General features: G+C 46.4%; 1 protein-coding gene across 3 annotated transcripts in view; it reads left to right on the forward strand.

Annotated features, from left to right (window-relative positions):
• LOC125746383 (astrotactin-2-like) overlaps positions 1-25,527 on the forward strand; it is a 297,596-nt gene that overhangs the window by 132,126 nt on the left and 139,943 nt on the right. For all 3 annotated transcript variants that reach the window (XM_049020314.1, XM_049020311.1, XM_049020312.1), the window contains exons 4-7: positions 1,996-2,133; positions 13,819-13,923; positions 17,891-18,037; positions 20,267-20,434. In XM_049020314.1, coding sequence (XP_048876271.1) covers positions 1,996-2,133; positions 13,819-13,923; positions 17,891-18,037; positions 20,267-20,434 — 558 coding nt within the window. The remainder of the gene's footprint in view (positions 1-1,995; positions 2,134-13,818; positions 13,924-17,890; positions 18,038-20,266; positions 20,435-25,527) is intronic.

Here is a 25,527-nt window from a genome sequence, read left to right on the forward strand (position 1 = left end):
CTGTTCTCCATATTTGGTTTGCCAGTAAACAATGGGAACAGACAATCAGCCAGTTGTGGAAATGGGCCAGAAGGAGATGGGTCACAACAAAATCCCCTTGAGAGATGCCATTGTTCTCACTTTTCAATTTAGATCCTTCCTTGGTGACTGAACTTTTAGCAGGAAAGAACTTTTGGAGGAAGAGATCTGTAAACCACTGGTGTCCATTGGGTGCAGTTTACCTCATTATTTACAGCATATGTTTTTATCTACTTGTTTTTTTTTGTTTGCAATGTTTTCATCCTCATCTCTTTCAGCAGTATCATACATTTAAATAGCGACAGACAGACAGCAGACAGACAGACAGGCTGACATACAGACAGACAGATAATAGACAGAAAGACAGACAGGCTGACATACAGGCTAACAGACAGACAGATGACAGACAGACAGACATACAGGCTGACAGACAGACAGATGATAGACAGACAGACATGCTGACATACAGGCAGGCAGACAGGCAGACATCCAGGCTGACAGACAGACAGATTACAGACAGACAGGCTGACATACAGGCTGACAGACAGACTTTATTACCTCCTATTAGATATTACCTCCTATTAAATGCCAGTACTTTTTTAGCACCACAAGTATGCTATATGGCGGCTTCTATGTGCTCTTCATCAATTAGAAATAACACCCTGATCACAATGATTATATCCTTGCATGTCCTGCACTCCTATAGGCTTCTCTAAGTATAGGAATCTTCTCATCCTGCAGAAGTTGCCTGGCTGACACACTAAATACTGAAATCGATTATCTTTTTGACACACACAGTTGTCATTTTGTGCCTCTCACATTTGTTCGAGCCCAGAACAATGCTTTCATTTTTTTTTTTTTTTTTTTAGACAGGCAAATTTTTTGCCTCCCCTCCGGATGAATCTTGACGAAGCCCCAGCCGACTGAGCTCACCTCTCAGCACAGATGTTGTTTTCTTTTTTGTCTGTCTAATAAGATGCACATTGTCTTGCCGTCGGTTGATGGTAGCTTTGTGATTTGCACAAGAGGTGATTTTAAAAAGTTTCTCCGCTTGTGTTTACATGCTTCTCCGTCAGTTTGTTCAGCCTTTAAAGCCTCCGCGTTATGTTTAGATAGTCAACCATCAATGTGCGTGTGATATCGCTGCCAAACTTGGTCCATTTTATGAATCGGGAAGGCGAGGTTTTCTAATAATGAAAGATGAGTATTATTAACAACAGGCATCAGAGTGGTGTAGTGGGGGCTGCTCTCAGGTCCAGGGTTGCAGGTTCGAATCGGTGCTCATCTTTCTCTGTTCCACACATGCTCCCATGGGGTTCCTTGAGTAATCCAAAGGTGCTAGCATGAAGCTGTGGGTTTTAAATTGCCTTTAGTGCGAGTGACTGCTGTCTCTGGGGCTTCCGATGTAGATTCCAGGCTCCAGGCACTAACCACCGACTATCTATCATCCAGTTTTGCTCTGTTTTTCTCTTGTTTTGCACTATCTGTGTTATATCGTCTGCAAGCCTGATGTGTCTGTGTTCTCTGTATGGCCTGAATGTTGCACTTTTCATCACTGAATAGTCTTATTAAGTTCTGGCTTTGTTGTAAGATGTTGTGTAGCTCCTGCTCCATTACTACCTCGATTTGTACCTGGGCTTTCACTGGAAGCTCTGCCTACCTGCACTTACACATAGTCGCTCCTCAACAGCCACATGTTTTCAACGTTCCGTTTGCCTCAGTCGAGCATCGAAAGAGCCTGCTGAAAAAAAAAAACTTACGTCCGGCTGAACGAATAAGCATTCCACTGCACCTGTCACACATGGAGAATAAGGGTCTTGAATCTTGAATCAGCAATTAAGGTTAATGCTTGGAAAGAATCATTCTAGGCACCTTCTTGCGATCTGTGCTTGTTTGAGTGTCACTGTTCTTTTCCTGGGGGATTCACTGGTCATACATGCTTTATACCTTGTCCGCTGTGCTCTCTTCACTGGACAGCCCTGGACCCACGACAAGAGGTGGTGGAGTCTCTGATGCAGACGTTTAAGGATAACTTCCGCACCGGCACGGTGGCTGAGATCTCGCGGCTGCAGCACGCCACGTCCACCAGCAGGAGGCCGTACGGCCACTCGCGAGGTAGGAGCCTGCCGCCACCGCTTCCGCAGTCCGGGGCTCCGGGGGCATAAGGAGGACAAACATGGCAGTTACATCTCTGTCAAGGCCTTTGGTAGATTCCCACTGGTCAGGATGGGCGAACGGACATGCATGATGCAGGCACAGGAGGCCAGAACGAGGATCTGATTGGGGTTTTTTTTAGTTGTTAAAATGTAAGATTGCAGAAGTATAACTGTGGGAGAGCACAGAAGATGGGAATAACATGGGGAAAGAAAGTGGAACAAGAAGACAGCCACTGTGTGTACAGGAGTGGTCATGACCGTTGGCCATGTGATGTGTCTGGGGACTCTTAGCTTTAGAAGTGGGCTTCACGTGATTGGAAGGGGCCGATCTTCACCCTCACCTCACCCGCGGATACCCACCCCCCCATATCGCAGCTGTGAAAACTTGGTCTGTGTTGCCCGAGGGCACAGGGGGGTTTGGGTGGGTTAGAAGCCTCCCCTCCCCATCTCTTGGAATGCATGTTCATCTGCTCTGCCAGCGCCGGATGCCTTGAGGGATGCTGCAGAGGGGTGAAATTGGCCGAGCCGCCTAACAAACCTTAATGCTTTTTTAAAAGGTGGGGGGAGGCGTGGCCATGCGCGGTGTAAGGAGCGGCTCATCGGAGGGCGTCTGAGCCCCGCCAGGGTTCACACGCCCCCTTGCCGACGCAGCTCTTTGTCTGCTTTTGCTCAGCCGCGTTTAGGGCAACCGTCCGGAATCACACAGTGACAAGCTGCAGCGCTGTAAAGCACGTGTCCTTCGGATTATTTAATGTGGACACCAGCCTGCAGTTACTGGGGCGGCTTTATAAAGCAGCATTTTACTTCCACTCTCTAATAAATTACAGTGTGTATTATGTATGTGTAGTAGTCAGCTACAATTGCAGAAACTTGGCTGATATTCACAAGTTCAGTGAAATCAAATGCCAATTTTGACCACCCACACGCACCCAACGCACATACACACACCCAACGCACATACACACACCCAACGCACATACACACACCCAACGCACATACACCCACTCACGCACGTGACTCATCATTCTACACCGAAGATTAAAGGTTAAAACTAAAAAATGCAATTTCTGGCACTCTTCAAGACATGGGGCCTCGTTAATTGTCCACATTAATGCTGGGCTTGATTACGGGCATGACTGAGTGCACTCTGAAGGGTCCTCCATAGGGCACTTAGCATTCACTCGATTTTCCTGAACAGCTCTTAAACTCACACTGCAAGTGGGTTCGTAGTTTTTTTTTTCCCCTCCTTACTTGCTTTATGAGGGAGGTTCTGCAGACTGGTACGATGACTTAAAACGACTTATTTAAATCGGGCAACAAGATGCTTTAATGTAAGACTCAGTGGCAAATTAGTCACATCCACTGACTCAATTGGAGATGAAGGAATTAGGATGGTAATTTTTTCATAGCCAGATAATTGCAATTCCCCGAAACCTGTATTGGGAGCATGATGAGATACACGGCAAAGCTGACAAAAAGCTCACATTTACGAGCATCCGTCCTGTGAGTTGTGATTTACGCTCGTTTCCTGTGACAGTGGCCTCCACTTGGGGCGGCACAGATCCGCGTGGCGGTAAATCATGACAGAGGGTCTATAAAAATGGAGAGAGGCCTAAATCGGAGGCGGCTGGTGGCCTGGCATCTGCGTGCGTCGGTTTTAAAGCCACCCTGGTGATTTCGAGAACAGAATGCAAGAAGATAGCAGAGACGCTTAATAAGGGCCCCAGTTCCAGACCCTTGCAAGGTTTGGGCCTCTTGGGTCCTGTCAAAAGATAAGATACGATGAGTTTTATTGATCCCAGGGGGAAATTCTTTTGCAGGCTGCAGCGAGGTATATAAACAAGACAAAGTGCAAAGACAGTACATGTAGTGTAGGCAAGTAAAGTTTCAAAAGTACACAATACACAAACATAATATTCTGACAAAGGATATTTATGGAAATAGATGATTATGGAAGGAATATGTGCAATAAGAAAAATCAGATAGCATCAGCCCATTACTGTAGGTAATGTTAGTCTATAGTCCTCATATGGTTGGTTTTACAGAAACCATTTTCTAATGTTTAGAAAATTTAATTATGCATTATGCGTTATAATGCATCAGAGCATTCCCCAAATGTTTTGGGAAATAAGTCTAACGTTACATGAACGTAACCTCTTTCAAAGATCATCGGCTCTCTGTGACAGTATCTTAGAACTGTCATGTGCTGCTACCCAGTTACAAAAAAGAGAATACATCTAAAGATCACATGACCAGACATGCACAGTGGGCTGCCCAGTAGTTTTGCAGCATCAGGGTTGTAGGTTCAAATCCTAAACCCGGCTTGGTGGGTGTGGAATTTGTACCTTGGCCTCAGAGTCTAAAAGCAGGAAAATGGGCAACCGTAATCCACCGCAGGTGGGTGAGTGCGTTCCCCACGAGGGTCCGTCATCATGTTTTGGGCGCTGTACACTTTTCTGGGGTCTTCTGTTTAGGACATTCACGTGCCGTTCTTAAACTCTTGGGTGAAGCTAATAAAAACAGCAAAAATGGGATCTTCAGCATCCTCTGGTTTTTCAGCTACTTGCCAGCATCACTTGTCCAATTCTGCGTGTCGTTCAGATGACTTTGCTAACAGCGAAGTCAAATTAGCAACTTCACAGTGAAAGAAATAAACGTGTTTAACCACCCCCCATTAGACATCTGCAGATACTGAGTGTGACACTGAGCCCCCTCCACCTGCACTGAGAAAAGGCGATAAAGACATGAACGAATTCAGCCTGCTACCTGACTCGCAGATGAAGAGTGATTTAAAACTAAAAATCAAAGGCTTCGGCTGTCTTTTTGATGCTGTAAAAACTGTATAAACCCGCTACTGTGTCAAAAGGACTTTGTGATTCGACGACAAAGCAGACAGAACATTCTCCCAGTGTCTCTGACTGCGAGCTCGCGGCACGACTGGAAAATCTACTGGCAAGATGTTAAATGTTCCCTTTCTGTGAAAATCCCACAAGTAAAATTGCTTCTATACATTATAAGAATGATATAAGTTCCCTGTCTAGCATGGACAGTCAGATAATAATGAGCTGCGACCACAGAATTCTCTCTGGCATTTGCTGCAGATGTGTAATTTATTACTAGTTTTTAATGGTTTTTTCCATATTATTTTATGTGGAGGGGTGGCATGATGGTGCAGTGGTTAGCAGTGTCGCCTCACACCTCTGGGAGCAGAGTTTGAGATGGATCCATGTGTGTGGCCTTTTCATGCTTGTCCCCCCCCCCGCTGAGGTTCATTGGAGTTGCCAAATTGCCCATAGGGGTGTGTGTGGATGGATTAGGTTTGTATTACATTGTGGGGACCAAATGTTCCCCACAATGTAATAAAAACGTATTTTTCAGGTCCCTACAAACATCTGTGTTCAGTCAAAAAACTAAAAATGGCAAGAGTCTCGTGGGTAGGGGTTAAGTTCGTCATGTTTGGATTAGAGTTTTCCCCCATGAAAATGAATGGAGAGTCCCCACAAAGATACAATTATAAACCTGTGTGTGTGTGTGTGTGTGTGTGTGTGTGTGTGTGTGTGTGTGTGTGTGTGTGTGCGTACCCTGTGAGGGGTTGGTGCCCATTCTTGGTTGTTTCCTGCCTTGTGCCAATAGGCTCCAGACCCCACACAACCCTGTTTAGGACAAGTGGATACAGAAGATGAATGCATGGGTTTTATATGAAATAAAAATGCACCCCATGCCTCATGTTACCTTGCTATATGTGTGTACCTACTACCGTCACTTTGCTAGTTAATTAGGCTGGACATTTATCAAGTGGAATTTAGGTTGACTGCGTAGCTCAAGGGTAGAATAACAAACCGCTTCCAGCAGCTAAACTGACAGCCAGCCCAACCCCCAAAATGCCACAAAAGTTGTGTCATGTGCCATACTTTTATTTTAACGTAAGCCGTCTTCACCCCGAGCACTATCCAGCCTAGCAGGAGTGGAGGTGAGGTGAGACTTGCCAACGCGGGATTGGAGAAGCCAGCCCCCAAAAGTTGCCATTTTCTGAGCAGCTCCAGAGGTCCTTCATAAAGGATAAAGGTGTGCTATGCTTTTTTTACAGAGGAATCTCTGTTTGGTGTTTGCCAGATGCAATAAAGGAGCCATATAATGCTGAGGAGTCATCCCAGATTTCAATAAGATCAATAAGGGGGAGGACAGGGTAATGACCCCCTTTGTCTCTGCTGATGGAAACATAGCTTTTGTCAAGTGTATAGATTGGGGTGAACTTCTAGGTCGGCCGGTCTATATCTGTGCTCTGTGCTTTGAAGAGTCAAAGTATCAATTACCATTTTTTTTAATTCTCATTTTACTCATAGTCATAAATAACCTTGTCTGTAACTTTTATAGTCTCATAAGTCTATTACAATGCGGGTGAAGGGCACTGAAGTGAGCCTCTGCTTTCAAAAGTGCTAACATGTATCAGCGGCATTAATTACGCTGTCCTACGCTTAAAAAAGGATTTTTGTAGCGACTCACTCCACATGACTCATGCAAAATTTGAACATTAGAAAAAAGAATCATCTTCCCACTCTTTCTAATTAGGCTACCCTTAAAATAATCTTGATTAGTCTTGCCTGGCCTCCAGCAGCTGGACTACTGGCCTGTAGAGGCTGAGCACTGGCCTATAACAGAAGGAGTGCTATATTAAGTTGCTTTACAGAGCTACAGTTCAACCCAGCTATATAGACTGATATATCAAGGCATAGGTAAACAAATTCAGAACTTCACCCCTTGCCATAGCATGACTCTATCACACAAAGGACAGCTATACAGATATATCGGAGCACTATTCATGATCTTGTTGTTGATGTTCTTTGCCTTATGCTGTATGTGTCACCCTGAAAGAGCTTATGGCATTAGATATCCTATGAAAGAGCTTCTAACATCCCATTTTTATAAAGCTATTTATGTGCAAAAAAATGATGCAATGGGCTTTTACACATTGTTAAAATTATGGTGAAAAAAAATCATAACACGCAATCCAGTTTCAGTTACCGTGGTGTGTGCAGTCTTCTACATTTCCAGACAGACTGCCCCCTCTGTAATTGCCTCGCAGGCAATTAGGATTAATATTTATAGTACCGAGAGAAACGAATCTCATCTTCAGTCGCGGTTTCGGTTGGGAGCGCATCCCGCATTTATGCGAGCATTGAAAGCGGCCCGTGCTGCTCTCCGTGTGAATTTGCTTGCCACACAAATGCGACTATTAGCAGGAAAGATCTTCCGCGCAGCTCCGTGTTCGCTGGGGACGATTACGATGAATGAGAGGCACAGGAGACAGCTGCTTTTCATGCCGGACGTCCGGCATGAAGACAGGACGCCTGGTCCACAGGTTCGCACGTTCTCAGTGTTGCTGCGTCTTAAAAATCGGGGAGGATGGACCTCATGCTTGCATTAGAGCTCTTACTCTAGAATGATTTTGTTGTGCATGTGCAAAATGACAAGTTGCCTTTGACTTTGAAAGCGTCTCTAGGCAACTTGCTGTTGATGATACCATGGCGGGATAACGACATGAACTAAAGCAAGCAAAGATTATGGGATGCCCCTCTGATGTGTATATGTTCAGCCCCTGGACGTCACAATGAAATCCTGCTCCGTTCTGTGGCAATTCCTGCTGCCTTTTCCAGTTCTCCTGCCTCACAGTATGACACTGGTTCTTCTTTGAGGTATGACAACCACCTGCTGTCGAAGGTGATGAGGTCGACACAGAAAAGCCCCAAAACCAATAATACTACCCTCTTTCCTCAAGAAGGTCACTCAGAGACTTCGGCCCACCTCTGATCTGGGGTTATACCTCAGCATATAGCTCAGATTTTATGCATGTTACCACTGCGAAATGTTGTCCCTTTATCCTGCAGCATACTTTAAGTAAAGAAATCCTATTTATGTACCTCGCTCAAGGGTACAACAAAGGGTCCCTCTGGGAAATTGCACTGGTGACACTTTACTCCTCGATTCCTCGATCTGTGCGGCAGCTAAAGGCTAATGTGTTCGAAAAGCTTTGTGCAAGGGCAAGGAAATTAACTTTTATAGAATAAAAAGTAAAATATGCATAACACTAGAATGTTTGCCTTATTTGTGGCAATGAACTAATTCTCCAGTGCACTGTTGGCTTACAAGGTGAAGGGCTTATATTTGAATACACACATGCATATATATATATATATATATATATATATATATATATATATATTTAATTCTGCCTTCCCTCAGTGTGTGGAATTTGCATGTTCTTCCCTTGTTGCATTGGTGTCCTCTGGGATTTCTGGTTTCCTGCCATATTCCTCACGTACTGATATGCTAAATGGCGTCTCTAAATTGCTCATACTGTGCCTGTGTATCTACGCTCTGCGATGGGCATGCGTTGGGTCCGTGGTGTACCCCAGCCTTTGCACAATAAGCAGTGATGGGTAGATGGACTGGTTTTCATAGGATACGTTACGTTATGTCTGTAAATGTGTCCTTGTAAACCATGAAGAAATATGGTGCAGGATTTCCCTTATTTCGCCCGGCTTCAGCAGCCTGCCGCCTCAGTGTACACAGAACAGAGGCTACTGATGCTGTCATTATGAGCTTTTGGTCTGACGGTGACGATCGTTTCTTGCTTTTGAAGTGTAAACATTCCTTAGAAGGGGAAAGTCAGATGTGTGAAACAGAAAGCATTTTAAAAGTTTGAGCTTCTCGATTCTAACTCCACAAACAAGCCAATCATTTATGTCGGACCCGACCTTTTCAAAGAACGACGGAAAAATAGAAAAAAAAAACCTTTTCCGTGACTTGAAGTCGACATCGACCCATGGCTACCATTGTAACTTTAAAATTACCCATAATCCCGAAATGGCCTGATCTGTAGCGCTGAGGCCTCGTGTTATAGTACATATGCCATTGTCGGCTTCTAGTGTAACGCAGGGACGTGGATGAGTAGCAGATCACAAAGCACCAGTCAGCCATAAGCCACACACAACAATTCACCTTCTGCTCGTGAAGCTGAATGCAAAGGATGTCACCCATAAATACAATGTGTGTGAAATATTTGTCACTGTATTTACTGTATGTGAGATTCAAAGTAGCATGGCGTGTAATGAACACGCAGCTTCTTCTGTAATTAAAATTCAATTCCTTACCCATAATTTGGAGGGTAATTAAAGGTGGGTGCTGGCATGACATTTTAGTGAAGAAAAACAACCTTAGAGTAGAGAATGTTTAGCTAAGGTCCAGTAATGGTGCCAGTGTGAAATCTCGATTACTGAGGGATCTGAAAGCTTTTCAAAGGGAATGTTTTGTGGATTTCGATGCACAATCGTTTTTGAGACACCCTGTATGCGTGAAATATTCTAATGAGACAATTAGACCGCGGTAATCCTTGTGAAACTCGGTCAGGTCCTCTCCCAGTGCTTCCTCACACTGCCCATTACGTGAAGATGCCCACATCCGTCCGTATGACAGCTCTGTACCACAGGAGGCTTCTTTGCATCACCTCCAAACATCTCTGAACTTCTCCATTCCGCCTCTAAGAGCTGTAGGTGTTGCCTGACAAGCATCTCCAGTAATTATGGTTACAGATATTTTGGGAAGAACTTTTTCCGGAATGGATCGGCCCTGTCGATACCCAGCGCTGAGAGCCTTTCTGTCGTCCATCAACCGTCGAGGTACCATTACCTACATACAATCGTTACGATGGCCGCAGGACCATGGATCACATGACGCATCTGCCTGAAAAAAGAAAGATTATGTTTCACGGTGTGAAATTAATGGATATCAGGCTGACTAGGCTGGCCATATCTTTCCCTAATTACAGCTCGCAGGCTTACGGCTGCCCATTCCACCCCGTCAGGGCAGATAACAGGCCTGTGTTTGAAAAGTTCAGTGTTCACCTAGCTGCTTCCAGTGTGCCGGATCGACCCCGAGGCCGGATTTGCTGCCGAGCGCAAAAATCAGCCCACGCTTCTTCCTCTTACAGTCGTCCTTCAAGTTACCTGAGATGATTCTGCACACCAGGCATGTCAGAACAGGGAGGGGGTGTAACAGGCATTGTTTGATTAACGAAATGTCAATGTAACCTTCTCCCGGTATCACTTTTTGGAGGGGTGGGTCTCGAGTTATTAAGGAAATCGAGTTTACGACAGCCAGAAAACAGCAGAAACTGGAGGGGAAAAAAACAACAGGGGTGATTTAGCTTTGAAATGAAAAGATGACTTATGGTACCGTTGCCAGTCCATGGATCATCCGAGCTAATCTCTGAACCCTATCAATATTTAATGGTGATAGGCTTCTCGTCGTAACTAATGGAGTGCAACAAATTAAAGGCCCTTATATTTCACATAGAGATGCATCAGTTTGGGCCCGTCTGAGGGCTTTAATTGGACCATTTAAGTCTTCTATTTTTTACATCTGGTTTTACCACGGTTGGGGGTGGGCCTGGCTGGTCATTTCATATTCCTGGATGCGGCAGATGCTGACGAGAGAGGCCGAGGTGACGGACATTACCTACCTGGAGGTAGGCGGCTCAGGCACAGGTGAGCGTAGCGGCCCTGCTAATAAGCAGCGTCATCTTTCTCAGTAGAGGTTCGTAGAGGTTAGCTTTGTGGAGTTTAAAGCCAGTGGTGGTCGGAGATTCCCTTAGGGAAGGGGGGGGATGAAGGGAGTGTCTGTATATGAAGAGGTGAGAGTAATTATCTTCATAGGCTGCATGTTTGTATGCAGTAATTTAAAGATATCAGTACAATACCACCCCGAGCAGTATGATATCAGCCTCAGTTTAAAAAACAATTTTCTCTGATATTTGGACGTGGGGCATGTTGTCACGTTCAAGCCGTTTAAAGGTTTCATTAAAATTGGCCCCGTTTTTCTGCGTCTGAAATGTTTGCAGTATTAAAACAAAACAATCCATGTTGTTATCACCAGTCTCACCATAGTTGTGTGTCTCTCGCAGCGTGGCGATATGAAGCGTGTCGCACAAAGGTCTCGCAGGCGATTGAAGGTCCCCGGACGCAAGCGGGCTGTGCTGGGGTGTGTGAATGGTGACGGGGAAGCGCTTTGCCGCTGTAGCGGGCCTGCCTTCCTCCAAGCTGCATTCATCTTCAGTGTGACAGGAAGTGTGTCAGTGACAGCGGCGCGGAGGTGGGACGCGTCCCGGCTGGGGATGGGAAATTTATCAAATCTTAAAATCCAAAAGGAGCCCCCCACCTCACTGTTTTTAATAAACCCCACCATGAATTTAGCTTGCCAGCAGCGCAGTGGCTCAGCGGGCGGCCACAGTCCAGGGTTGTGGGTTCACATCCCAGTATGTCTCTTCTGAGATTCCACTAGTTTCTTTTTGCAGGCCAGAAATCATACAGCTATGTGAATTTCTGAAAAATTGCATGCGGGCATTTGTCCTCTGGTGGACTGGCATCCAGAATATCCCCTGCCTTGTGCCCTGTGATTCCTGGTACAGGCTCCAGGTTCCCGCTACCCTGTACTGGGTAAGTGGCTGTGCAAGCAGAGTTTAGTGTTAAAATCCAACATGGCAGCCAGATTAAAGCCAAAACGGTCATATTTCACCACGATTCTGAGAGCCGTTTAAAATGGGACTGTTTGCAAGCCAGTGGGGTTAAACCACAGACAAAGTGCATTTATGCAAGTGCATGTGACACCGAGCCCAAACAGACGAATTCATCACCGTAATCCCCCCTTTTTATCCTCCCAAGATCTGCTGCGGCTACTCAGCCTATTTGCCTCGCTTATTTCTCTCCTGCTGCTTCTTCTTAGTCCCTTTCACACCCTGACTAATTGATCCAGCAGATCACTCCGCTTAAAGTCCTTAATCATCCTGAGCAATTATCTGTGCTCCTGCCTGCCAGTGGATCTCTCCATTAGTGGGAACGTGAATCTTGACCCAAGCCACCAGGTGTTCTGGCGGTACCCTAAACAGGGATGTCCTTACTGTTTCAGGGGCCCTACTCAGAACGTCACTTTGGGGCCCCCTCTAGTGTAGTGACTGTTTGTGGCCCCCACACGAATGCTTGGCTTAAATCAGGGAATTGGGAGAGAGCAAAAACATGGACTGTCTGGAGTACTGATAGACTGGTTTGAGAATCACTGGTTTAAATAGTGATAAACAGTACTGGCGACCATAAAAATTGACAGTTGTCATGACACAAACATTGTGCAGAACCAGGGCAGTGGAAGAGACTTGGGTTGGTCCATATCCTGTCCCCAGGGGTGTTTCAGCTTGAGGGAGAGGGAAAACAGTACTCTAGCATCTCCACGCTAATCAAGCAGCCTCCTCACATGGATGAAGTCATTTTCTGCATTACCAACACAGGCCTAATTAAACAATTGAAGATCTCATCAGTCCTTCCTGTAATTGTACGTAATGACATTGGGAATGTTCCGGGGCGGGGGAAAAGCGGAGGCTGTGGCCTGTGTAATAATTAAAATAAATAGCAATGGATTTCTGGATGGTAAGCGTCTTTGCATTGGTTCTAGTGCCATGCTTGTGCTCTGTGCAGTGGGTGGTCTGGCATGTTAATGACTACCGCCTGTTATCTCTATGTAAAAGGTTTCATGTGAAACTGACCTTTAATGCTCTTAACATGTTATAATCTCACCTGTAGAGACGAGTTCTTCCAAACCTTTAATTAATTCCGTGTCTCACGGGCCAGTTCGATCTGCTCCGTGAACATTTAAGGATCTCTGTCTCATTAAGCCCATCGAACATGTACCTGACTTAGGAACAAGTCAAGTAATTAACTCTTCCAGCGCTTGCAGTCAATATGTCTGAGCGGCCGATTCTCCAGATGGGAGCCTGGTACCTATAAGGCCTTCACAAGCAGAAATCCGCCGCTTACGGACATTTAGTTTTCACTGATAATTAATTCAGGATCTGGCCGGCTTTACGTTTTGCTTGGTGGCTTTTCCTGTCCTCATTTCACTCGAAGATTACCTTCCGAATTTACCATCAGGATCACCTTTTCAAGTGTACTTATTTAAGAACAGCTCAAACTTCCTGCCTTGCTCCGAAAGCACAGATGAGTATCTCCTGGTAATTGCGTTGGCTCTGCTTATCGAATCACTTTGTAACTTCTCGCGGTCCTTGAAGAACGGGGCAACTTAATTTCATTTGTTAACTGACTTTTTTCCCTTCTTTGAGGAAGCTCCCCAAGCCTTTTACTCTGATTTTTATTAAATTATTTGCACGTTAGAGGGGTTTTTCCCATGGATGCTTAGCAGCTGAGAAAATTAATGTAGTCTGGAGGGAAGGAGGTCCACCGAACAGGAGCACGCTGTAGCAGAGCGCCTGGGAGTTCTCTCTGGCCTCGGGCCACCTGTGGGAGACGGATCAATTCATCAACGCCTCTCGAGGATGGTGTCACGCACCGGGAAGTGGGGGGTTTCCGTGAATGATGCGCCACTCCTCCTGTCACCATTAACTCTCCGGAATTTGACAGCGGGGCGGGGGCCAGTGACTGTTCCTTGGCACGCTCAGGCCCAGTCGGAATGGGTTGTTGAGAACATTTTTTTTTTTCCTTGTTTAATTTTTTTTTTGTTTGTTTATTGTTGCTTGTTTGTCCTGCTCTTCTTTTCACCTCTATGTCTTCCACCCCCCCACCCCGACACCCACCTCTTTCTCTAGGGATCAGCGTGTTCGGACGTCCTGGGGACTCGGGATCAGATGCAGAGGATGACGCACAGCTGAAATTCTACACGGAGCAGCACAGGGGGCGCCGTCGCAGCCGAGGTAACCTGATTAAGCCTCACCCACGGGGTGCGTCAGTGTGGCCCCAGCGGAGGGCGCACTCTGACTCAGCAGCTCCCAGTGCGGACGGGCGCCTTCCACATACCGACGCCTTTCTGGGAGTCTGACCATGTCTGTGTCTTACTGCTTTTGTCTGCTGGTTTAATTTGATCATTTTTTTGCACTATCACCTTTTTTAACACTGTTTCTCGGGATTTTCATGCAGTTTGACTTTTTCTTTTTTGCTCTGTGTCCCTGTATGTGTATTTCTGTCCCCTCATTGTGATAAAAGCCTGTTATTCTGACATTGTGGGGACCATTTTTCATTTCCCACAAGGAATTCATCCATCCATTTTCCAAACTGCTTATCTATCCTACTGGATACGGAGGGTCCGGAGCCTATCCCGGAAGCAATGGGCATGAGGCAGGGAACAACCCAGGATGGGGGGCCAGCCCATCGCAGGGCACACTCACACACCATTCACTCACACATGCACACCTATGGGCAATTTAGCAACTCCAGTTAGCCTCAGCATGTTTTTGGACTGTGGGGGGAAACCGGAGTACCCGGAGGAAACCCCACGACGACATGGGGAGAACATGCAAACTCCACACACATGTGACCCAGGCGGAGACTCGAACCCGGGTCCCAGAGGTGTGAGGCAACAGTGCTAACCACTGCACCACCATGCTAACCACTGCACCAGCACACTGCCTCAGGGGAAATTTAATTTTATAAAAATCTGTGACCAATCAAAAAACTAAAAGTGCCAAAAGACTTGTATTTTGTTTGGTTACTTATGGTTAATGTTAGGGCTGGGTAGGGGTTAAGGATGTCATTGATGTGATTAGGGTTTTTCCCAATAGAAATGGACGCGCGCGTGTGTGTGTAAGAGAGAGAGCGCTTCTCTGCCCGCCAAGGAGCCTCGGTAATAATGGCGGTCCTTGTGTGCAGGCGTGCTGTAAGCCCATCCGCATCACAGCCCATTATGAGGATGTACATTTCTGAGCATCACAGTAGGGGGAACAGCCCTCCTGTAGCAAAGATCATAGAAGTAATTAGCAGGATCCATCATCGTTCTCTTCCATATTGCTTTTGGACGCAGCTGGAGCGTTTTTGGATGTCTGAAAATGGCAGTAAGATTAATCTGTTTTCTTGTTCTCCTGCTGTCTCGATGACTGGTTCCTCACATGGGAACGAGATCATCATTCCACCGGGGGAGCTGGATTCACATATGTTGGGGTGGGTCTATGTAAGCGTCCATTCAGACACCGTATTCATTACACATTTTATTCTAATAAGCAAATTAAATGTGGTGAGCCCACCGTCTTGTGCCCGGTGCTGCTTGGGATAGGCCACCCCCCCCCCCCCGCCACCCCCGTATGGTTCTCCATAAAGAGATGGATGGATGAATGGATGGATAAATATATGCATCTGAAGCAAGTAAAATATTGTAAAAGTACATGAGGAAGAAGGAAAAAAGCATCTAATTTTATATTATTAAAGTCAAAAACTGTGTGGTATTGATCTATATTTTCCAATAAGGCATGATTCCATCCATCCATCCATCTTCTAGCCAGTCAGGGTGACGAGGGCCTGGAGCCTATGCCAGGGAGAAGACGGGTGGTGAACCAGATGTATTTATGTTAACTTTTTCATTAGACTTAGAAGAAGAAAAAAGAAGAAAGACATTCATTCCCCCCCCCCCCCCCCCCCCAAATACATACTTACTATAGCATGAGCTCTCGGAGATGTCTTTACACTGTTTCCATGGACACCTGTCACCACTGGGGATGCAAAAGGTAACCAGGACTGGGGGGGATGAGTCATGATTATCGACTGTAGCGAGAACCCAGCCCCCACCGGGTATAAAGCGGACTCAGGTTAGCCCCCCTCCACCCCAGGCAACATTACACGTGACCAATTCCTGTATTACAGTGGTACCACAAATTAGTAAGGATGGCCAACCATCCATTGATTGTTCCACTAATGATTGTTCAATCTTGCTCCTGAGCTTTCATATGTTAGCCCCCCCCTGCACTGCACCCCCACATACTATTTTTCCATTTATATTTTCCACATACAGTATTTATACTGTAGTTTTTGTACGTAGTGTTTACATATTACATAAATTGTGTTTTCGTTTGCACGACTCACAGAGCTGCTCACTCAGTCTGGTTGTGCCGACGTACTGTACAGTAACAACAATAAAGACTAAACTAAGCTGAAGTGAATAAAACACAAAATCTATAGAAAGCTCGTATACACACACACATACTTTTCTCTGTGATGAAAACTTTGGTGCCACCTAATTTACAAATCCTTTCGCATGATGGAAATCGCACCTTTGGAAGGATGTTAAGTTTTCACATCATTTACAGACATTTTCTGGAAAAAAAAAAACAGATTGCTGAGCTGAACTGAGGGACGGCCGTGTGTGAGAGGGAGAGAGAACGAGCTCGTGGTGTGAAGGATATGATAAATTTATCAGATTAGCAGGAAGTGGCAGCAAGGCGCGAGCAGCTCAGGTGGGACGACATCCCGGGCGAGCCAGAAGTTACAGCAGCGAGTTTAGGGCTTAAAAAAGACTTTATAGTGCAGTTAATTTCCCCCCATAGCACGTTGTTTGTGTACCTGTTTTGACAGCTGTTATTAATGGCATTAATTAAAATATGATTTGGCTGATGCCTTCATCCGAAGTCTGCAGCTCCGCCGGAGATGTCGCGCTGTCAGAGGGAGCAGGTTAAAAGCGCTTTTTTTCGGCAAGACGCCGCTAACTCCATATGATAAACACGTCGGAGCTGTTGGGGAGGGGGGAGCTTGAGTATAAAATTGGGGATGCATATTTCAGTCTCGTCGGCAGCCTTGTAAATTCACAGAAACTCCCCCGCCACCCGCCCCGCTCCCCAAATGCGGCTAGATATGAATCTCGCAGCCACGCCATGGGAAGTTGCAGAAATACACTCAGAGACGTGGCCTTTTAACCCTGCATCGTCATTAGAGGTTTTATGAAGCCGTTCTGCTCATTCAGCCAAGATTGTATACCTTCTCCCACTTTATGTGTATCCTCATTTCGAGATGAAATCCTATCTTGCTCCATATCTCTGTCCAGTCTGGGGGGGGGGGGGGTGACAGCGGACCTCGGACCCACAGTGGTGATGCTGTACCATTAAGTGTGAAAGTCTCCCTCGCACCTCCTCATTCGCCGATGGACTCGGGGGACGGGCTGTCCGTGCCAACGTCATGCGGGCCAGCAGCACCCGGACTGTGCCCAGTCCTGAGGATTCACGCTTCCTGTCATGTCCTTCGTTACCCTCTCTCTCTCTTCTCATCATTCTCTATTTTCCTTTTTTTCTGCTTTTTTTTCCCAGCAGTGCTTTTGATTAAGGGGTGCTGTGAAATGGCCCGCTGTAGATTAAAGCCCTGAATGGGACTGAAGGGAGCAAAACCTGTCGAGTTCGGCACCCCTCTCTGTGACGGCAGCGAGCTCCAGCTGGGCCCCTGTCAGAGCCCCTGCAGAGCTGGCACCCCTTTTATGTCCTCACATGCATATGTATTATGTTTTACACGTTAACACTTTTTGTGTGGCGTGTGGGTCAGAGAATGTGTGCCGGAGAATGATGTCAGAGGGCGATTGCATCATTTGTCATCCATCACGGCTTTGACCCGTTTCTTCTCTGTTCCGTTGACTCATGGAGGGATTGTTTCCAGACTCCAGACTCATGACCCTCACCCACTGGGTCACCAGAGTGCGGGGTTTGCTGCCAATTCGGGGGGGGGGGGGGGGGGGAGTAAGTGGCATCATTTCCTCTCGTCGTCGTGGATGAAATTCACCATGGCGTTACGCTTCCATGGAGATGCAGAGCGGGACCAGTGACCAGCTGCAGCTGGGACCAGTGCTGCGCCAGCTCTCCTGGCTGCCCTGTTACCCATCAGCCCCCTCTTTCCCCTTTCCCCCCCCCCCTTCAGGTTGCCCTCAGAGCCCCATGAACAAGGCCACTTTGACATTAATCACTATCAGCACTTGCATTCTGGCCGTGGTGTACAGCAGCCAGCTGTCGTGCCCCCTCACGGTGAAGGTGACCCTGCACGTCCCAGAGCACTTCGTCGCAGATGGTGAGCCCTCCTCCATACTCTGCTAGCTGTGTATTTATCTAAACTTCAGTGTGTGACGCCCTATCGGGCACATCATAGGGCAGTCCTGGGGGCGAGCAGGGAAGTTAGGACCTGTGTGTGTGTCAGTCAGTAATTTCAGGCTGTGATTGTTGGTGAAATATTTTTATAAATGTTTTACATAAATATAAAAAAGCATATAAATGGGAGAGAGAAGCAATTTAATTAAGCGCCCTTATCTTCTGACACTCGCAGTGGGTGGATGCGTCGAGCAGGTGGGCGAACCCCAAAGACTCAGAGACGCACAGTCAGAGTAGGTTAATTTACTGCGGCTAATTCCGAAAACTTGATATTCGTTTGCCAGAGTGGCCCTCTCTCTCCCCTGAGTGGACATTTCCAGCCTCACTAATAAACATGACATGCACGGCTGTCGGCGGGCTACAGCATTGATCACGGCAGCGATCCTGAGATGGCCAGCCCTCCGTCTGGGATATCAGGCGGCTACAGGGGGGTGGCTTGGTGGGCTCACACCTGCAGGTTTTGGGGGTTTTGATTCACGTCCCCAGCTGTGTGTGTGAGGTTAGCTTTATGAGTCTGTGTGACCTTTGTCCTGCAGTCCAAAAACAAACAAAGAGAAATGCAGCCAGGTGAATTTGTATTTCTATAACTACCCTTAGTGTGTGATAGTGTGTCTGTCCTGGCAATGCATCCAGAGTGTTCCCAGGCTTGTGCCTTGTGATTACTGGGAGAGGTGCCAAGGTCACCATAACCCTCTCCTGGATAAGTAAATGGCTGGATGGATGAGGCACAGTATGGCTCAGCAGGTTATGAATCTGTGCCCATGTGACCAGAAGGTTGTAGGTTCAAATCCCCTGCCTGACACAGCGATCATATCACTGTCGGATCCTTGAGCAAGCAGTCTACATAAACATCCATGGCTTGCAAACACATCATCTGTGACTTTTAAATCCAAAGCCAAGTCACAGCGATGCCTTCCATGTCGGCTGGCTCCTAAACAGCCCCCATGCTCTGAATCACCTCCAGGTGTCAGTTAAAATCCACAGTGTTAGACCACACCTTCAACTTTTTAACACCATGAGAGAAAGAAATAAAATAAAGATCAGTCAGCTCATTAAGCCGGTGCCTGTCTCAACATCGCTGAAGCGGCCTTCTTCTTTAACAAGGGTGCCGTTATCTCTGACCCGGTGCTTAAATGCTCTTCTGGGGGGAGCCGATGTCCTGTCGAAGATGGGTATTAATTCTCTCCCTAGTTTCCCTTCTAATTATGTCAGATTAACGAGACTAAAGTTCAGTTCCTGCTCACAGCCTTTACAGTTCAGTTTTGGATTCAGCCAGCTATTAAATTGCTATTATAAAGTGTTTTTTTATTTTTTTTAGATCATATTTGTCCCTGTACCGCTTGGTTTCGCTACACAGGGTGACACAAATGGAAATAAAATCCGCTCGCCGGGCTTTGCAGTCCGACTGCATTAGCATTGATTTTTCTCGTCTCGTTAAACCAGAGGAGCGACGCAAACTGCATTACTGTAAAACTGACAACTTTGATCCCCCCCCCCCCCCCCCCCCCCCGCTGCATATAGTTAAAGATTTGTTCCGAAAGCAAATGAAGACGGGTTAACTTAAGTTAAATCTTAGCGGAGGAGTAAATAAAAGGAATCGACATGAAAGCCATTGGACGATTATCTGTTAGGCGCCATTGGGTCAAATAGTGTCGCCGGGCTGATTCACGGTAAATAGGATTCCCACAATTCTGCAGTGCGGGGCATGTGGCGGCTGTGTTAAAATGTGCTTATTACTGGAGAGAACTTTCCGGGCCAACTGCATGGGGGAGATTAGCTGTATGGCTACAGTTACCCTCCATAACACACGCTCTATAATTTAATACTGTTACTGCTTCAGCAGTTTGTGCATTTTTTTTCCTTTTTTAAATTAGCAGTACATAATCCTTTTAACAATGACAAATTATGAAATCTTTTTTTTTGATAATGCACATGATGGATCGCTAAAATATTTTCCAAAATCATACACACTTAATATAATTATAATTTGACCTATTTAATTTAATTTACTTGTTGAAAAATACACAGCTCTTCTTGCTGAGCCGGCGTTATTGCATCTGATCGAAATCACAGGCCCATAGCAAACAAAGTGCACGCTGAGACGTTCTGTGTTGCTGATCTTTTGATTGCTGTCTTCTGTCCCTGTACTCAGGCAGCAGCTTTGTGGTCAGCATGGGCAGCTACCTGGACTTGTCAAACTGGCTGAACCCAGCCAGGCTGACCCTGTACTACCAGAACAACATCACCTCCCAGTGGGTGCAGGACTACTGCGGGCAGAGAACCACGGACCCCTGTGAGCACCTCTGTGACCAGGAGACAGGTGGGCACGCGCCGAGGCACACACGGCTAGCCAACACATGTGGGGGCAACAACTGTGTGAGCAGGGCATGGGCCAGGCGCACGCACACGCACATACACAGAGACAAGTACAGACAGACAGACAGACAGGCACAAACACACACAGACAAATATATACACAGACAAATGCATACACAGACATGCACAGACACAGACAGACAGGCACAGACACAGACAGACACACAGACTTGCATAGACACAGACAGACAGGCACAGACACAGACAGACACACAGACATGCATAGACACAGACAGGCACACAGACAAACAGGCACAGACACAAGCACAGACACACAGACAAATACACATACAGACATGCACAGACAGAAGACAGACACATAGAGACAGGCACAGACATGCACACCCACATATATATGCAAAAAGGCACAGACTGACACAGACGCACATGTACACACATACAAACACCCACCCACACACACACAAATGGATACAAACACACGCAGAAAGGGTGAGAGTGAGAAAGCAGAGATTTCTCTGTGAACCTTATAATCAGAACGACTGAAGTAAGTTACAGTACATGAAATTCTTTTCCAAGTCAGTGTCTAAATGAATACTACTCCAGTCTGTACAATAACAGGTGTGTGTGTGCATGCACCTATAACTCACTTAACCCGTGCACAGTGTAACCTCCACAAAGCACGTGTTCCGGACTGCATTCATCAATAAGAAATGCATGCTTCTAGCAAACGTACAATCGCTTCTCAAAAATGCTTCATTCGCTAATTAACGTAGATTAATTAATTAGCTACAACGTCTGTATAACACGGCTTTCAGGCCCCTAACCTTTTAATGTGGTGTGACGTTTTCCACTTAAATCATCTTCTTTGATCAGGTTATTTTACTCTGTAATTAATCTGGTCTGTCGTGATCATAATCATTTGGCATTTAGACTCTTAATGATGTATTAGGAAGCTGAATTTCACGTTTGGTATTTGAGGAGAAGGCGAAATAATCTTTACTGCTCTGACTTTTCTTTGCTGTCGAGGACAAATGCGGACATGAACATCTTTTACTGAAGTACTGATTTGTTTCATCCTTGCACTCCATGGCAGCACTGGTGCGATGGTGCTGTCCTCTAGGTGATCCCCCGGCAAGCTAATTTCTTCCCTTTTGACCTTCAGCCATAAGTTACTTTGTGAGTTATAATTGGGGGCGTCTCGGCGGCATTATGAAAAAATCAAGAAAATAGAATTGCCATTGTTCTGGTCTGGGGAGAAAATCACGGCTGATGTGCTTCTTACACTAAGGAGCGCAGCTTGCCGGCCTCTTTCTTCCTAAACTGTACAATTTATTTCTTGCTCACTGACACTTTGATCCAGGGCTGTATCTGAGGAGAGTGTTGTGAAGGGGCTGTTGAGCTAAAATATGGTGCCACAGTTTAATTTCAGCTATATAAACTCCCCTTTCAAACTGTCACCCGGACGGTGGCGTGTTTCAGTAAATGCAGCTGTTAAGCGACCGAATGGCCATTTTGGGCGTTTTACCCACCCGTTTTTGAAGCGCCATGGGTTAATCGGCTTAACTGGACGACTTCAATCTCCCACCCCCACCAAAAGAGCACTGGGTCTTTAACCAGTAACATTGCTTCGTTTCCTGATTTAACCTTCCGCGTTGGAGAGTTCATCCTCTTCGACCAGCATATGCAGTCTCTGGGCCCGTGCAAGAGTAGAGCGTTCTTTAAATTAATCACTCCGTTTTGCTGTCAAGCCTAATTAAAGGTGCCTTTTCATCCGGAGTGGCTGCCGTCCCAGATTAATACTCATGATAGATTTTTCTCCTCCCGTATTTACATTAAACGTTCGGGTCACAAGAGCATGATGTCACAGGAGTAAACGGAATTAGGTTTTATTTGCCATTTGCACAACTACTAGTACGTTGGAGTTCTTTAGTTTTCACAGATTTCCCATCATGCTCTTCTTTGTGACATACACATATGTACACATGAGAGTGAAGCTTGGAGGAGGCGTATCGCTGCACCCAGGAGCTGAATGTTGATTGGAAGGGGCAGTGTGGGAGGGGTTTATTACTTATCATCTGAAACCCTAACCCTTGTTATAAACCCCTCCTACTCAACATTGCACCTCTCATTCGACTCCCAACTGCAGCGATATATACTTGAAAGCTTGGGGTCTATTTGCAGGGTCAGCCGCTTATCTGGTTGCTTTGGGGCATTTTCGGGGAGTTGAGGGTCTCGCTTAAGGGCCCAACAGACATGTGACTATTCTGCTGAGAACAAGATTTGAACTGGCAACCTTCCGATCACAGCCACCACGGTCTAACCCACTGAGCCGCACCCTACCGCCTCTCGCGTTATCTGACCTTTATAATAACCCACAATCCTGGCTGCTTCACAGATTTGGTGTGATGGAGGTTTTTGTTATATAATGCTGCAAGGTCCATTTTGATTTTAGAGGAGGCTGTGTATGTATGGCAAAGTACGAACATTGCAGCAGATGGAGGTCAAGCTGAGGTAAAACCAGTCCGGGTCCGGCTCTCTGCCTCAAATTAGCAGATTGTTTCACAGAAGTCGGTAGATGAAGCTTACGAGAGCATTTCTCAAGCAGTCTTCGGGCAAGAGAGTCACGGAAACACCTCCCAAAATGGCTGCGACCTCCTGTGGGCCCCCTGTGGCGCCACACCCCTCCCCATATCCCCCACAGTCCTTCATCTTTTATTTTCCCCCTTAACGATGCCCCAGTGAGCCGTCCCCAGCCGGAATTCGCCAGACAGCAGCGAACGGACGTCATTCAGCGCTAAACGGCGCGTCGGCATTTCACCGGCCGTGGGTCACTCTAAAATTGGATTCCACTGGCGTCGGAGATGCATGGTTTGGGTGGGAAGCGAGCAGTGGGACTGGCGCCAGCTCCAAATGGGTAGAAAAAGGGCCAAGCCTTTGTTTATAGCGCACAGATTTTTATTTTTTTTTAGCCGCCCAGGTAATTCCCAGCGGAGGAGTTTTCTCTGCAGAGCTGTTAGTTTCTGGACCAGAAGCAGCTGCAGTGGAAAAGGAAACATTTGTGCTGACATGAAACAAGCGATTTTCTAAAATAAATTTGATGCATTTATTGTTATTTTTATTTAGTGCCGGCCCGCAAGCGGTCGCATTTTAAAACCATAGTGGCGGCTTAACAGTGCCAGGGTTGTAGTTTTGCGTCCCGCCTCCAGCTCTGCGTGAGCGTGGTAGGCATGTCCTCCCGGTGCTTTGTGTGGGTTTTCCAGTGGTTTCACCCTGCAGATCAAGAGCATCATACACAGTGAACTGAGCATAACAAGACTGCAGATTTGCATATATTCAGGTGTTACATAAAAACGATGTTTCCTGGTCTGCGGCAGGTGGGTGTGAGGTCCACCATGTTCAGCTGCCTTCGCAGGGTGGGGTGTCCGCGTAGCGGAGATGAGCGGGATTTACCCTCGGCATCCACATTTATCTTTGGGTCATTACATCACGACTCAAATTTTTAATGAACCAAATTTATTTCACAAAAATATAGTGCACTAATAGTAAACAGAACATTGTGCACAAGCTTGTTGAAGTTTTCACTTTTATTACTTGTGGTGTTGTCTGATGTCGGAGGAGGCAGGATCAACCAATCAGAGTGATCAGATTGTTGAGGAGGCGGGTCCAAGCAAGTAGAGGAGGTGGGACCAAGACATCTGATTGGTCGATCTTGCCTCCTCCTACGACGAACCAATTTTTCTTTCTGCCTTCAGAATATTTTTATTTAAGTAAATGAATGCTTTCATGCACCATTAAAAATAAAAAAGTCAGTAGAAAATGTTTCAAAATATTTTAACCACACACTTTGCGACAGTGAAAATGCCCCACTTTTGGGCTGCGATCTCCAGCTGAGATATATTGGTGTAGGTAGTCGCTGAGAAGCCCTCTCTATTCAAGCCTGCTTTGCCCGGTCTCACTCATTAAATCCGTCACTATGGGCCTGTCCTACAGGATTCGGCCACTCGTGTCGCCTGTTCGTCTCACCGCACTGTTCCTGTGTGAGGAGTCGAGCAGCCGGTGTAATGGCTTTGCATGTCAGCGGCTTGGAGAGCCATGAAACAGTCTATCTGCAGCCATTCAGGATTATTCCAGCAAAGGAGCGCTTTGCCAGATGTGTTCATATTTCAGTCACCACCACGTAGGAAACTCCTGCTTTCCAGGGAAGCTGTGAATTTTAATCATGTTCACCTAAAGTCCACCACTGTTCCTGAGTCTTAGATGTTGGGGGTGTCATACCCATAAGATATTTTTGACATTGGTTCTCTGGTAAAGAGCACCATGTTCTTCCTGTCTCCTCACTTTCATGTCCCTGGGGGGGGGGGGGTGCTTCAGCAGGTAAGGCTGCTGTGCTTGTGATCAGAACGTCGAGTCAATCATGATGTCATTCATCGAGTGATGTCACCATTGGGCCGTTAACCCTAACTGGCCCAACAACTGTCTGACCCTGAGTTCAAACAAAAAGATGCATTTCGCTTTGCATAAAATGATCAGCTAAGTATATAAAATGTAAAGCTGTTACCAGGGGTTACGGAGAAGTTTCGAGTGACATGTTAAGGTGTGTGACTGCAAGTTCCTTCTTTTTGTGAACAGCCACCAGCATCATCTCACACGGACCTGAAGTGGTTCCCATGTGCCCCCCCCCTCCCCACTCCCTCAGCAGGGCGTATATTCGAGGGCCGCTGACAACATGTAAATATTCATAAGTGCGGTCAAGCGACCGTGTTGTTGAAACGGTTCCGGTCAAGAGACACAACAAACCAGAGTCTTTATTGTCGCGGAATGGCATTCCGTGCTGCTTATTCATCTTCTGTGGCAGTAGATGACAGCGGATACAGGGGACAGAGAAAGAAGAGCCTTCTTCAGTGGCATAAAGGAAATTTTCAAGCGAGACTTCAAAAGCCCTATTCACAAGCATCTTTCAGCGTCGCAGATGAAACTGGCTTGTCGTAGGGAAGTACAAGAAGGCGTTCCCTCTCCTCGGTTCATGATTCGGGGGGGGGGGGACTCGCTTTCTGTTAGTGCGGGGATTCTTGACTG

This window comes from Brienomyrus brachyistius, chromosome 7, assembly GCF_023856365.1.
Source record: "Brienomyrus brachyistius isolate T26 chromosome 7, BBRACH_0.4, whole genome shotgun sequence".
In the NCBI taxonomy this organism is placed as follows: domain Eukaryota; kingdom Metazoa; phylum Chordata; class Actinopteri; order Osteoglossiformes; family Mormyridae; genus Brienomyrus; species Brienomyrus brachyistius.